Source organism: Mesoplodon mirus (assembly GCF_964341445.2).
Source record: "Mesoplodon mirus genome assembly, chromosome: 11".
NCBI classification, from domain to species: Eukaryota; Metazoa; Chordata; class Mammalia; order Artiodactyla; family Ziphiidae; genus Mesoplodon; species Mesoplodon mirus.
In genome coordinates, this window is record NC_138987.1 from 38,838,072 (window position 1) to 38,853,743 (window position 15,672).

At 52.4% G+C, this 15,672-nt stretch overlaps 1 protein-coding gene across 1 annotated transcript in view; it reads left to right on the plus strand.

The window, feature by feature from the left end:
- Window positions 1-15,672, plus strand: part of SREBF2 (sterol regulatory element binding transcription factor 2) — a 62,731-nt gene that overhangs the window by 36,102 nt on the left and 10,957 nt on the right. Inside the window, exons 9-13 of the mRNA XM_082636595.1 lie at window positions 247-428; window positions 2,624-2,900; window positions 5,866-6,035; window positions 13,796-13,964; window positions 15,471-15,588. Coding sequence (XP_082492721.1) covers window positions 247-428; window positions 2,624-2,900; window positions 5,866-6,035; window positions 13,796-13,964; window positions 15,471-15,588 — 916 coding nt within the window. The remainder of the gene's footprint in view (window positions 1-246; window positions 429-2,623; window positions 2,901-5,865; window positions 6,036-13,795; window positions 13,965-15,470; window positions 15,589-15,672) is intronic.

A 15,672-nucleotide genomic window follows, 5' to 3' on the forward strand; every position in this document is an offset into this window, starting at 1 on the left:
CTACAGGCTTCCTAGTTAGGCTGTAGAACTGTGCTAAATTTGCTATAGTGTGGATTGAGGTGCATGTATTATTCCTCCCCTATGCACTTCGACATTGTTACTAAACGAAGCAATTGCATTTGTTCCAAAAATGAGGTAGGAGGCTCTTTGCTGTCACAGGGAGGGGTCAGTCAGGTGCCCTGCAGTCTCCCAGTGCTGCGTCAGGAGGCGCTTCCCCACGGGCTCAGCTGAGACGCTCCTCCTTAGGTTCTGGGGGCTGGTTTGACTGGATGATGCCAACGCTCCTCTTGTGGCTGGTGAACGGTGTGATCGTCCTGAGCGTCTTTGTGAAGCTGCTGGTCCACGGGGAGCCAGTGATCCGGCCGCATTCGCGCTCCTCAGTCACCTTCTGGAGGCACCGGAAGCAGGCAGACCTGGACCTGGCCCGGGTGAGTCCTGCCGCCTGCCTTTCCCCTTCCTCCCACAGGCTCGGCCTATAACACAGCAACTTATTCCAACACCCCAGCGTATAAAAATACCCCGGGGGCAAGAGGAGGAGGGGACCCTCCCTCCAACAGTTACAGGGCAGTGGAGGAGAGGGCACCTAGGCAGAAGGAATTCCACGGACACGAGCTGATCTCTAGTCTGTAATATGACGGGAGAGTAAAGTGCTCTGGGAGTCTGGGGTGTGAGCAGAGTGGTCAAGAGCAGGAAGGCCCTTCCAAGGGGAGAGGCTGGCAGGAATAGGTGGGCTTCTGGGGGACTGGCAAGTAGATGGGTATGTCTGGAGTGTAGGATATGTCGGGGGAGACGAGGGCTGAGGCTGGTAGTGTAGCTAGGGCCCAAGTTGGAGACGTATTTGACTAGTAACTGATTTGAGGTTTTTGTCCCAGTTCTCTGGAGAACCAGGAAGGTTTTTGAGCAGGAAAATTCGCTGCAAGTCCTCTTTAGAAATCAACAAAGGAGTTTATGGGAAGGATTCTGGGGCAAACTCACGGCACGGAAGGAAGAGTTAAACACCCGTGTCTCGGGAGGAACAAGGACCAGTCCAGCCCTCGGCAGCAGGTAGCCATGGGCTTGCTCTCCCCACCTGCCAGCTGCAGAGCCCACAAGAGAGAATTTGGCCAGCCAGTCTGTCAGTGGACCTGTCAGCCATGTCCAGTGCTGCGGCTACTGGAATATAGGTGTGGTTGTTGGCGCTACCCCTAACGCAGGATGACACGTACCCCTAGACGTTTATCCTAGAGACAGGTTCAGGGCTGTGTTTTACGAACGTCATTCTGGTGGCTGTATGAAGGGTGAGTTGGAGGAGGGAGACACAAGATGCATGGAAGCAAGTGAGGGTGCTCTTAGAAGAGGCTGGGTGAGAGGTGACAAGGACCTGGAAATTGAAAGGAAAGGCATGAATTCAAGAAATACTTGAGATGTGAAATGGAAGGAAAGTAGCAGTGACAGTGACTCAGAGATGGGGGAGGCTGGAAGCTGTGGTGGGCTCCGTCTAACCGTGTTGCTTGGAAGTGCTGTGAGAGGGCCCTGAGGGTGAGAAGCTTCCCAACCAGGAGGCAGGCCGTGGGGGCCAAGACGGGTCGGGACCAGGGTGTGTTGGAAGCTGTGCGTCTGCCAGGGGAGGGCGCTCAAGGGCGAGTTGGGTTGATGAGTTGGAAGAGACAAGAGCCAAAGCCCGAGCCTTGGAAACAGCCAGCCTTCCTGGGAAAGACGGGGAAGAGGAGCCAGGAGACACAGAGAAAGGCCCACCTCCTTTGGAATCTGTAAACACAGGTGCTTCTCCTGGCTGGAAGGATGGCAGCACCACCTCAGAGACTGTCATCCTCAGAGCACTGGCATCCACTCTCCCCTTGTAAGGATCCTCTTTTCTGTAATGGTGCAGGAAGGAAAGTACAGGTATCATACCCACTGCGTGATGGGAAAGGAGAAGAGCGTTTACTCCCGTTTCTCAAGACTGTGTCGCCTCCAGTAATGAGAAAAACAGAAAAAAAGGCCTTCAATACAGGGCAGTAGACTCCCCGCTAGACCCTCTCAGGTCGGCAGAGAGTTGTTCAGATCCTTGGTTAGAGTAGTTTAGCTGTGTATTTGCCTAAAACTGTGGTTCTCAAACGTCAGCAGACATTAGGATCACCCGGAGGCCCCGACCCAAGAGACTCTGATTCAGTAGGTCGGGGGGGAGGGTTAGGGTTGGGCACCAAGAATTCACATTTCTCACAAGATTCCCAGAAACCAGTAGCATCTAACAAGATGCTACTGCTCTCTGGGAACCACACTTTGAGAACCTAAAAGCCTAAAAGATCACATCGTTCATCATCTAGATCCATGTCATCACCTTATGTATGAAAGCTATGGTGGGAAATTCTGAGTAGTATTTGCTTGAAGATATAACACAGTACCATCCCAATTTAGTAAAAAGGCTGGGAGGAAATGTCAGCAGTCATTCTTTCTGGGGGATAAGATTACAGGTGATTTCTTTTTACTTTTTTGTAGCTTTCTAAATTTTCCCAGATTTTCTTCAGTGAGTATGTATTACTCTGATAATCTGGAGGGGTGAAGAGAGAGTAAGAGTTTTTCTTAAAGCAAAACAAAAAGGCCACATCAAGGCCAGTGAACATTACACCTTCTTGCTTCTTGCCAGGGGGATTTTGCAGCTGCCGCTGCAAACCTGCAAACCTGCCTGTCGGTGTTGGGCCGGGCACTGCCCACCTCCCGCCTGGACCTGGCCTGCAGCCTCTCCTGGAACGTGATCCGCTACAGCCTGCAAAAGCTGCGCCTGGTGCGCTGGCTGCTCAAGAAGGTCTTCCAGCACCGGCGGGCCACCCTGGCCACCGCCGCAGGCTTTGAGGAGGAAGCTAAGACCAGCGCCCGGGATGCAGCCCTGGCCTATCACAGGCTGCACCAGCTGCACATCACAGGTGAGGGCTGCCACCACGGCCTGTCTTGCCTCGAAGTGCCCCCATGCCATTGCTCCACCCTGGCGCAGTTTGCCAGTTTTCTGCCCCAGCTGAATGACGTCCCCTTCACACTACCCGTTTAGGATGGTTAGACAAATAGCCACGGCAGTAAAGATTGCAGTTCATCAATTTAAGACACACATTTTTCACATTAACATCTCTACGCTTGGCTTTGTCCTCTACACAGTGAATGTCATGGTTGAGTTGGCAGTGTTTTTTCCTTGGTGGTACTTAAAATTGATGGCATCTTAGATTCAGTGAAATATGATCATTTATTTCATTCAATGAACTCCTGCTCTAATAGAGAAGCAGGCAGGTCAGCAAGTGAATTACAGTTCAGTGCGGTAGAGGTAGCAGAAGAATTGGATTTCAGTTCAGGGGAAGGGGTCCTTGTTGGGGAGGGTTTCAGGAAAGGCTTTCTGGAAAGTCTCGGCTTTGCATGAAAGGATGCGTGGAGTTCACCAGCTCTGCAGAAGGGGAGGTGCCTTCCAGGCAGAGGGATGCATGTTCCCAAGGAGGAACCCCACTTGGGTGGCTCTGGAGGAGAATACTTCAGTGGTCCCCAAGGTGGCTGTGCAAGGGGAGAGGGATGGGAGCCAGCGCAGTGGAGGAAATGACGTCCTCAGGTCTGTGCTTCTGAGGTTGAGAAGATTCGCTCCTGCCAAGAGGACAGGACAGAGAGAAAGGAGAAAGTGGGGTTGACAGGCCTCGGGGACTCATTGGACGGGAAGGGTAAGGAAAGGAGCTAGCTAAGATGGTTCCCTAGTTTCTTGCTTGAGCGTTTGGGTGAACGCTGTTGCCACCAGCAAAGGTGAGGAAAACGAGAGGAAAAGCAGTTTTCTAGGGAGGAGATGAGAAGTTCCGCTCGGGACACTTGCCTGTGAGACACCGAGGGGAAATGATGCAGTGGTGGGGGCCACACTGGATCTGTAGGCCAAGGAAAGGAGCTGGGTCTTTTGCCTGCAGGTGAGAATGAAAACCATGGGTGCTGATGAGAGGGCTTGTGGTGAAGGGGGGCCCCTCGAGGGCACGTGGAAGGAGACTCGCACGGAAGGGGCAGGCCCGGGACAAGGAGTCGGGCGGAGGCTGCCTGAGAGGTGGTCAGGCAGGAGAGGCCAAGATGCTTGGTGTAGGGGGAGCAAAGTCACAGGGTTCAAGAAGGGAAGTTGCTGCTGGGCCATCGATAAGATGAGGGCAGAGAGCAGCAGTGGGATGTGGTAACAGGAAGGCAATAGAAGGCCCTGGTGGCTGAGGGAGCTTCAGCCCAGGCCCCAGGGGAAGTGGAGATGAGACACTGGGGCCAGCTGTGGGGTGTGAACACCTGGGGCCTTCGTAGAGTTCTAGCAGAGGGCCATTTGCAGACCTACCCTGCTTCTCTGTCCCATCAGTGTGCCCGGGCCCAGGGGGAAGGAACCAGCTCCATCCCAGGTCTCTGATCTGGAGGCTGCATCTGTTCAGGAGAATTGCAGCTGGGATGGGTCCCATCACTCATTCTGCCCACGTTCACTGGGCACTCTGTGGGCCTGGCCCTGCACAAGGCACCAAGAGGACAGAGGTAACTAAGAGGTGACACGGTCCCCACACTGCCCTCCGCCTTCCTTCCCTGCAAAGGAGACAGCCCAGTCGGTGGTGCCTCCCGGGGGAGACCAACGCCTAATGCCTGTGCAGAATGAAGTCTGGGGGCTGATAAAAGACCAGAGAGGCTGGGTGGGGTCGGGAGGCCTGGCTGGGCCACCCCTGAGGCTCAGCAAAGCGAGGCGCCTGCTTGCCTTGGGCACCTCCCTGCTCTGTGGTGAGGACTGAAGCAGGCAGCAGCGTGAAAGCCTCAGAGCCTCGATGGGCCCCGGGGCCTGAGCAAGGGCACTCTGGTCCCCGAGTTCAGGGCCACTGCAGATGAGCTGTACAGCCCTCACGGGAGGGTTAATAAGCCTCTCCTGGCCTTCTATCTCCACCCCATGATGTGTCCACTGTCATGGTTCAGTTGTGTGTCACGTCCCCCCCTTAGAAGGGTGTGCGCTTATATACTGTGGGGTCTTGTTGAATGAAAATAAATTCACATCAGTTTGTTCTTGGGTTTTTGTCTTTAATTTTTTTTTTTTTTTGCGGTACGTGGGCCTCTCACCGCTGTGGCCTGTCCCGTTGCGGAGCACAGGCTCCGGACGCGCAGGCTCAGCGGCCATGGCTCACGGGCCCAGCTGCTCCACGGTATGTGGGATCCTCCTGGACCGGGGCACGAACCCGTGTCCCCTGCATCAGCAGGCGGACTCTCAACCACTGCGCCACCAGGGAAGCCCCGTCTTTAATTTTTTTTTTTTTTTTTTTTTCTGTACGTGGGCCTCTCACTGTTGTGGCCTCTCCCTTTGCAGAGCACAGGCTCCAGACGCGCAGGCCCAGCGGCCATGGCTCACGAGCCCAGCCGCTCCCGCTCCGCGGCATGTGGGATCCTCCCAGACCGGGGCACGAACCCGCGTCCCCTGCATCAGCAGGCGGACTCTCAACCACTGCGCCACCAGGGAAGCCCCCCGTCTTTAATTTTTATAACCTTTCTTGCAACATTTGGAGACACAGGATTGTGTTAGCAGGACGTGGCCATGCTGTTGATGCCGTTTTGGAAAGCGTTGCAGTTCGCACCTCTGAGTCCTGTTCACCAGCCTGCAGTCACAGCCACTCCCCATTACACAGGGCTAGGGCCGTGGGCCAGGCCTGTGACCTGTGTTTTCTCTTGTCCCCAACAACCTGTGAGGCAGAAAGGAGCACACCGCTACTAAGTCACAGAGCCTGGCACCCCATCCAGGACCGTCTGATCACCGAGCTCACAGGCTTTCTCCTCTGGTTCTGCTGTTGCTCTGATTGTGCTTGAGAAAGCAGGAAAAAGCTTGGGTTGAGGGAATCTGTCAACAGTCGTTGTCCGTTTCTGCCGCCATAGGCAAGCTTCCTGTGGGGTCCGCCTGTTCAGATGTACACATGGCTTTGTGCGCTGTGAACCTGGCTGAATGTGCAGAGGAGAAAATCCCCCCGAGCACGCTGGTCGAGATCCATCTCACGGCCGCCATGGGGCTCAAGACCCAGTGTGGAGGCAAGCTGGGCTTCCTGGCGGTAAGTGTCCTTCAGTTCCCTTCTGTGGACCTTTGCTGAGTGCCCTTCCCAGCCAGGAGCCAAGATGTGAACATAGGTGTGGGCCCCCGGCCGGTGGCTAGAGGGGTAGACATTCATTCAGTGGGTCATTCCACAAATAGTTAGGGCAGTGAACACAACAGATGAAATTCCTCCCTTACAAGTGTAACAAGGCATTTTAGTGCCCTGAGGTGAGAAGATTGATTCAGTGATAAGAGCGACCTGTATTCAGGGGTTAATATATGACTCTTCTGCTTGGAATCTTCTGGTTGTGTCTCCTGGTTCTTTTATTCACTCAGAAGTATTCTATTTGGTACCTTGTGTTGATCACGGCACTGTGGGTCAGTCCAGAAGTGGAAAACAATGTCTGTCTTGTGAGGAGCTCAGGTCAGATTCTGGGTTGGGAACTGGGGTTTCAGGCGCCTCCAGTGAGCCTGACACAGGACTAGCCTCGGGAATTCACAGCTGGATAATTCACAGTCCTTGTTACCAGCCAGTTCCCAGCCTCTGCTGACCTCAGGCTTCCTCTTACTGCAGCAGACATAGGCACGTTTCATTCAATGTCTACTTTGGGTAGGCTGATGAACACATCAGCTGTTCCAGAAAAGAATGATCACATCCCCCCTGCCCCACCGTCCGTTTCCACATCTCATTAATAACGCTGATGAGCTGAGAATGAGCAGGAACGTGCCCTGTGGTGACACTGATAACGTTTCTTGAAGTGTGTCACCGTAATCTGGGTGATGAAGGGCACAGAAGAGCCCAGTGTACTTTCTGTGTCTCAACCCTGTTTCCAAGACCCAAATAAGACGTTCATTCAGCAAACATGACTGAGTCCCTGCTCTAGGCCAGGCACTTCCCAGGGAGGACTTGCAGTGGCCAGAAGGACATTCGCCCCGCCTGGGGGAGCACATGGTCTGTCAGGGAAACCAGACCAGGACCAGGCCTTCGGGGCAGTAGATGAGTGTGAGGGTGGGGCTAATCTGGCTGCCCAGAGAGCACACTGGGCTCCCGACCCCATCTTAGAGGAAGTCAAGATGGGCTTTCTGGGCAAAGTGAATCTAGGCTGAGAGCAGTCCTAGTGCTCTGGGCCAATGTCGTTACATTTGTAACTTCTCTGCCCCCCAGAAATATTTTGAAGGCATTAATTTTATGGAAATACAACATACATACAGGAAAATATGCACATTTTAACTTAACAGCTATTTTCACAAAGTGAACTTACGCATGTAAACAACCACCCAGATCAAGAAGTGGTACATTCCCATCACCCCCAAAGCCTCCTGCAGGCCTTCACTCAAGCTGCCCCCCACAGAGGTAACCATCATTCTGATTTCTGTCACCGTAATTTAACCCACCTGTTGTTTGTTGCTCCTATAAACCTTTTATTGAAGTACAATATACATGTAGAAAAGTACACAAATTATAAATACACAGGTCAGGGACTTCCCTGGTGGTCCAGTGGCTAGGACTCTGCGCTCCCAATGCAGGGGGGCCCGGGTTTGATTCCTGGTCAGGGAACTAGATCCCACACGCCGCAACTAAAAAAGATCCCACATGCTGCAACTAAAGATCCCGCATGCCGCAACTAAAGATCCCGCGTGCCGCAATGAAGATCCTGTGTGCCGCAACTAAGTACTTATTTGGCACAGCCAAATAACTAATAAATAAATAAGAAAATATTTAAAAATAATATTAATAAATAAGTAAATAAATAAATACACAGGTCAGTGACTTCACAAAATGAACACACTCTTATAACCAGCAGACAGATCAAGAAACAGAACATGACCAAGATCCCAGAAGCCTACCTTGGGCCCCTTGCAGTCAGCAAACTGCCCCTCCCCTCAAGCCCTCCAGCCAGGTGACCACCATCCCCATGAAGGGAGAGTCACACATATGTCCTGACAGATTCCCTCAACCCAGACATATGTCTGGCTGTCTTCGCTCAGTGTCATGTGTAAGGTTCATTTATGTTGCACGTACTTACAGATTGCCCATTCTCATTACGTTATAGCTGTCCATTGTATGACTAGACGCTTATAAATGGACTTTTGGGTTGTTTCCTGTTTTTGATTATTGTGAATAGTGCTGCTGTGAACATCCCTGTTCATCTTTCAGTGAACATGTGGCTGCGTTTCTGGGATGACACTGCTAGGTCAGAGGGTATGCACATGTTCAGCTTCAGTAGACACTGCCTGACAGTTTTCCAAAGTGGATGTACCAATTTTCACCTCACCAACAGTGGAAAGAGTTCCAGTTCTGCACCCTCACCAACCACGTGACCGTGTTGTTTTTTTAGCCCTGCTGGTGGTATCTCATAGTTTTCATTTGCAATTCCCAGGTGATGAAAGATGTTGAGCACCTTTTCATTGGCCATTTGGATAGTTTGTTGGCCATTTGGACAGTCTCTTTTGTGAAAACCCTGTTCAAGTCTTTTACCTGTTTTTTATTTGTGACGTCTTTCTTTCTGTTGGTTTGAGGAGTTCTTTATTCTGGCTACGATCCTTTGTTGGATATGTGCTTTGCATATATCGTTTCTCTCTGTGACTTGCCTGTTCTCTCTCTCAGTGGTGTTGATTGATGAGCACAAGTTCTTTTTTCTTTTTGGCTGTGTTGGGTCTTTGTTGCTGTGCGCGGGCTTTCTCTAGTTGCGGCGAGCAGGGGCTACTCTCTTCGTTGCGGTGCACAGGCTTCTCATTGCGGTGGCTTCTCGTTGTGGAGCATGGGCTCTAGGTGCATGGGCTTCAGTAGTTGTGGCACAAGGGCTCAGTAGCTGTGGCTCACGGGCTCTAGTGCGCAGGCTCAGTAGTTGTGGTGCACGGGCTTAGTTGCTCCGCGGCATGTGGGATCTTCCCGGACCAGGTCTCACATGCCTGTCCCATGCATTGGCAGGCAGATTCTTAACCACTGCACCACCAGAGAAGTCCGAGCATAAGTTCTTAATGTTCGTGAAATCCAGATTATTCGTCTTTTCCTTAGCAATTAGACATTTTATGTCCTGTTTAATATATCTTTATTCTACCCCAATGTCATGAAGATACTCTATGGTATCTGCTGGTCACTTTATTTTCAAATGTTCACACATAGGTATGTAATCCACTTGGAACTGATTTTTGTATGAGTTGGAGGTAGGGGTGCAAGATCGACTTTTTTTTCATATGTATTATCTCCCAACCCCAGAATCTGTTGTTAAAATGACTGCCCTTTCCGCACTGCACCCAGGGGCACCTTTTGCGTAAATTAAATGTCCACGTGTGATGAGTCTCCTTCTGGACGCTCTAGTCAGTTCCATTGCACCAACACCACACACCCCTAATGGCCAAGCCCTCGAATACGTCTTGATATCTGGAAGGGTCAGTCCTCTGGCTTTAGTGACTAGTGTTTGCTCTTTACCTTGCCATATAAATTTTAGGATCATCCCATCATCCCAGAAATCCCACTGGGGTTTTGATTGTCTTTGTTGCTAAGACACAGCTGTTCTTTAATGGACTACTCAGCCCATTTGAGGAAGGCATGTGTGTAACAGCTGAGGATCAGGAAAATGGTTCCCTAATGAGTGTCCCCCCACCCCAAAAATATTGGGTATGCCTAACAAGCAGTGAGCAGTTTAATGTGCATTTCCTCAGTTTTCTTCCTGCACGTCAGAACTTATATGCATTATAGTTTATTTAATGTGATCATATCAGAAACCCTGTTTTGCCACTTGCTTTTTTCAACCAGATTATAAGTCTTGGGACGCTTTCCTTGTTGCCTCCTATTCCACAGAGGAACTTGCCGCTCCAGCATGTATAAATACTGTCCTTGATGGAGCCAGTGTGCCGCTGCTGGATGTTTGCGTTGTTTCCAGCATTTGCAGTTAGAAACCAGTGCTGCAGGGAGTACCCTCGCCCGCTTGTACAATACCTCTTCAGGTTAAGGGTAGAGGTGGTGATGCTGGGTCAAAGAGTATCAATATTTGGAAAATCAGTGGCATCGCCAAGTGTGCATTTTCAGTAAGGTGGGAAAAGGAGAGGAACCAGTCTCTAGGAAAGTAGCTGCCCCTCTCATCTGTTTGCTTCTCTTGGAAGGGGAATGAGAGACCCAGATAGCACTTTCTTAAATAGGAAGAAGCTTTGAATTTGGTGGAATGTATTTAGCCAGCAAATGAGTCAGGCATTGGGGGTCACGCAGAGGGCTGGCCTCCGTGAAAATGGTGTAGACCAGAGGTTGCCAAGCTTTCTTGGTTCACGGCACCCTTTGTGCCTCAGTAAGTTTTTCATGGTTTCCTTGGGCTAAAGGAAATACCTAACAGTTCTGTTTGTTAATTAGGTGCAAACATCTTAATAGATATTTGTCTTAACAACTTAGTGGCCACTTGGAAAAATAATACACAAAACTGAAGGAAGAAATAATGTTTGAGTTCTATTCTTAATAACCATAGATACTTACTAATGGGATGTGTGTGCCTGCTGCATGTGCCTTCTCAGACTTTGAAATCAGGCTGGACGCCACCACCTTCACTTCCTGTCCCACACCAGCTTTCACGCCGCACTTGCTTTTTATTACAACAGCCTCCAAAAACTCAGCTTCCCAAAGATGACACTACCCAGAGGACGGTCATGCAGTCTCACATTGAGACCGAACTGCCTCCATCTAGCAGTTTACATGGTGTCCGATTCATGTTGAGCATTGCTGTGTTTCCCCCCAAAGTGTGAAATATCCAGTGGCACCCCTGTGAGTTTGCTGCGGTGCTTTGGGGTGCCTTCGCACACAATTTGAGAACCACCGAGTCGGACTGGAGTGGGACGACGTAACCTGGAGTTGGAACTGGCGCAGGGGAACAGGGTGGCCCTCAGGATCCAAACAGTTCTGAGTCTCCTGCCACAGCCACTCAATTCAGCAATTAGCAGATGAGTTATGGCAGTGAGGTTGCTCCTCAGCCCCAGCTTGAGTGAATTCTGGTGTCTGTAAAATTTAGGAAAATGATCATGGGGTGGTAATACCAAGAAAATTAAAAGAGCAACAGAAGTGGGCTTCCCCAGTGGCGCAATGGTTAAGAATCCGCCTGCCAATGCAGGGGACACGGGTTCGAGCCCTGGTCCAGGAAGATCCCACATGCCGTGGAGCAACTAAGCCCGTGCGCCACAACTACTGAGCCTGCTCTCTAGAGCCCATGAGCCACAACTACTGAGCCTGCGCGCCACAACTACTGAAGCCTGTGCACCTAGAGCCTGTGCTCTGCAATAAGAGAGGTGACCGCAATGAGAAGCCCGCACACCACAACGAAGAGTAGCCCCTGCTCGCCGCAACTAGAGAGGAAGCCCACACACAGCAACAAAGACCCAACGCAGCCATAAGTAAATAAATGAATTTATTTTAAAAAAATGAGCAACAAAAGTTATTTTCTCAGTTTCCCTTCTAGAAGCCATACCGTGGATGACTATCCCAGGATTTATATTTCTTATTAATTCAAACCACTAAACTGGAGCTCCCTCTCCTGCTGAGATGTGTTATAACTAAAGTTTTTCTTTTCTAAGAGTTAAGCTTAAAAATGTATTTTAGTGATTTTCTAAATCGCTTCTCTGGGTTCCTCTTGCAATATCACCTAACCAGGCTTTGTTTCTGCTTCTGTTGGTGACGCTTGGGCCCTTCTTAGGGATCAGTGGTCCTAGATTTCCCCTGGAGCAGCCATCAGGCTCCTTTGCTTATCAGGTATGTGCTCGCTGGGGGCAACCGTTAGGAGGTTCGCAGTCTTCAAAGGGCCTGGAATTACCACCAAACCACCCCCAACCTCTGTCGCCTTCAGGCTCCTCAGCTGCTGTTCTCTGACCATTGCAGTTACAAGCTCACATCCAGTGAGGGCTTTGTTGAGGGTCAGGAGAAGGTCATAGAATTCTCTACGTTTGCTCTCCAGTCCCCTTTTAAAAGTATGGTGGTCAGCAAAGAGGAGGAAAGGCCATTAGTGCTGCCGGCCCTGTGATTAGAGATTTAAGTGACATGCCCCTCCTGGTCCTGTGAGTGCCGTGATAACCTTAGAGAACAGTTTGGCCGGGTCCTTTTCTTCTGGATTTAGGAAGCTGTCTCCAGGTTCCCCCGAGAAAGCCAGCCTCCTTGGTCCATGTTTCTTGAGTGGTACTTTGGCAGAGCTATTTCTGACCCTGGCCTTCAAGTCTTCTGAGGCCAGCACATTAGCTGATGGCTGCTCAGAGCCCAGTAAAGGTCAGAACCATCAGACTGAACCAGACAAGGAGGTGGCTACCTTCATTGTGGAGGTGAGGGCTGCAGTGTGAAGGTTGAGGTCCACTGCCTGGCCCAGCAGCCTCTCCTCCTCTGGGCTCCCTGCATCTCATGCTTCTCTCTCCCTCCATCCTTCTCTGCTGAGCTTCTCATTCAGATTGGCCTGTATCGAGTGGGGTTTTTGTTTGTTTGTTTGTTTGTTTTTTGCGGTACGCGGGCCTCTCACTGTTGTGGCCTCTCCCGTTGCGGAGCACAGGCTCCGGACGTGCAGGCTCAGCGGCCATGGCTCACGGGCCCAGCTGCTCCGCGGCATGTGGGATCTTCCTGGACCAGGGCACGAACCCGTGTCCCCTGCATCGGCAGGCGGACTCTAAACCACTGCGCCACCAGGGAAGCCCTCGAGTGGTTTTTATGGGTTGGAAAACATGGGTTTTAGAATAAAGATATCCTTACTCAAAAAATGACACAATTTCTGAAAACATGGATAGACAGCATCGTCCCTACAATTCTTATTCCTGGGGCCCTGGAGTGATGTTATCCTGTGGGCAGAAGAGGGGAAACTGGGGCACTGGCTCTTTGAATTGTCCAGCAAAGAGGCTTTCAGGTCTTTTCTTCACTAGACCGGTGTTCACGTCAAGGACTCATCCAGGGATGGCAGGGGGTTCTCTTTAGGGGGCTGGATGAGTCTCAGGGCTGCCCTTTCACTCCAGTGCTTTCTAGAGTGACAGTGATGGTAAATAACAGTCACTGACCACTTGCTGGGTGCCTGTTCTAAACTCTTCACACTCAGAGGTAAAAGAGATGAAAATTAGTCAAAGCAGAATACGGTTTTGCCTTAAAAATACTCTGAAAGATATGTAATTAAAATGACAGATGAGGGCCTCCCTGGTGGCGCAGTGGTTGAGAGTCCGCCTGCCGATGCAGGGGATACGGGTTCGTGCCCCGGTCTGGGAGGATCCCATGTGCCGCGGAGCGGCTGGGCCCGTGAGCCATGGCCGCTGGGCCTGCGCATCCGGAGCCTGTGCTCCGCAACGGGAGAGGCCACAGCAGTGAGAGGCCCGCATACCGCAAAAAGAAAAAAAAAAAAAAAAAAAAAATGACAGATGAGAAAAAGTCCCAGGATCCAGGGGGCCACCTGGCTGGGGTGCAGCGCCATTGACGGGGCTTAGGGCTAAAGTGCCGCGAGGGGCCTTGGAGAGCCCTCCTCAGCTCTGCAGTTGAATGCCAGTACAGCCCAGAACAAGATTCGAGTCGGGTTAGGCAGACCCAGCAGGACAGGGTGCAGCCAGGCCCCCGTGGGTGCCTTGAGGCCCCACCCCTGTCCAGCTGGAGCTTGTACACGGTCATCGAGCCCGGCAGGCTCCACCAGGGCCATGGCCCTGGTTTCAGTGAGGGTATTTCCTTCCAGGTATGTGAGTGCCCCGTCCCTCCTGCTGACCTCCCTTCCCCAGTCTGCCTCCACCATGTTGGCGCAGCCAGCGTTCTGCCACCCTGCTGTCACCGTGGTCCTTGTCATTCCACAGAGCTACTTCCTCAATCGCGCCCAGAGCCTGTGTGGCCCCGAGCGCAGCGCTGTTCCCGACTCGCTGCGCTGGCTCTGCCACCCCCTGGGCCAGAAGTTTTTCATGGAGCGGAGCTGGTCCGTGAAGTCAGCTGCCAAGGAGAGTCTGTACTGTGCCCAGAGGAACCCAGGTGAGAGCACCTGCGCAGCTTTGAGAGCCACCGGTACCGCAGGGTGGCTACACTCCAGACACGTGGGGACACAGGATGCCTCAGCCATGTTTTCCTTAAACTCAGGGAGGTCATGTGCCTGGTCAGCAGCTAAGCTGGGTTTGCAGCTCGCCTCTCTCTGACATGCAGAGCCCGTGGTCCTGACATCAGTCACACCGCCACACGTTACTAATGGTGATTGAGCACCAGCTGGAATCTTGCCCTTGTTCTGGGCGCTTTGGAGACTCAGAGGATGTGTGGAGTTGCTGTTTGCTGGCCCCAATCTCCCGCTCCCCCTGGAAGGCAGACAGACATAGACGGAGCAGTTAGGGAACAACAGGCGACAGACAGTCATCAAGTGCTTAGAGTGGTGGCAGGGACAGGGCTCCAGGCATCGGGAGGAGATGCTGGCTTGCTGTCCCCGGTGTCTGACAATGATTGGAGTCCCCTCGCCCGGCCTCGGAGCAGGAGAGGCTGTTCGGGTTGGCTCAGACTTGAGCAGCCGTGGCTTTCTGCTTTCTGCGCTTTTCCTCTCTCTGAACTGGGAGTCTGGGGCGAGTCAGACATGTCCTGCAGGTACAGGGGTGTGTGTCAAACATTTTGTGGGGGAGGGAGGTTCCACCGTGGTTTCTTTTCAATAACTTTATGGCTCAAAGGAAGAGTGATGTGCAACACCAGAAAGTAAGGATGAAAGCAGAAGCGATCGTAAATCTCAGCTGCGTCGCCAGGCTGCTCTGTGTGCGCCCTGGACTGCCCTGGCTCTCTCACCTCTGGTGGCTCTGGCTCTAGGCCTTCTCGCCCAGAATGTGTTCATAAGTGTCCTGCCTCCCCGTTCTTGTCAAATTGAAACCCACACGGCTGTGGCGCGTGAGTGAGGGGAAGGCTGGTGACGCCCTGCTTTGGGCCTGCCAGCTGGGGGGCCTGTCAGTGATAGCTGTCACAAGCATTGCAAGGCTTCTTGTTTAATAGGCTCAACCAGACAATTGCTGGCCACAGGCCCCACACAAAGGCTCTGGTAAGCGGGAGCGGGGTTTCCCTAATCCCGCTAGGCGGCAGCCGGCGCCACCATCCCCTCTGCTGGCTGCCCTCCTGAGCCACAGGAGAGGAGGCAGTCCCTGAGACGTGCACAGGTGTACTGTCCACCTTCCCACCTCCTGTCTTCTGACAAGGCTTGTGGCCGCCACACGGCTCCCAACCTTGAACGGAAGCGCTGGCCGTTACACCAGGAGGCACAGCACTCCTCACACGCCCCCCGGAGCCAGTCCAGGACCCGCGTAGTCTTGGGCTTGCCAACCCTCCCAGCCCGCATCCCCACCTTCTGGCTGTTTAACAAGCAGTTCTGGGGTCTGTTGAGGACGTTTGGCCCCATTCGGAGGGGTTAGCTGCTCCTTGGGCTCCTCTCCCCACCCTCTGTTTTCTCTGTAAGGCAGAATGAGCCCATAAGTGAGACCCATTTACCCCTCCTCCTGGCTTCCTCCTCTTCTTCAGCTGACCCCATCGCCCAGGTGCACCAGGCCTTCTGCAGGAACCTGCTGGAGCGAGCGGTGGAGTCCTTGGTGAAACCTCAGGCCAAGAAGAAAGCTGCAGACCCTGAAGAGGAGAGCAGGTGCTGACCCCAGGAGGGGCCCCCGCCTCGGGCTGCCTGCCCGGGAAGTGCAGAGGCGGCCGTGAGGCCTAGAAGGAAACAAGC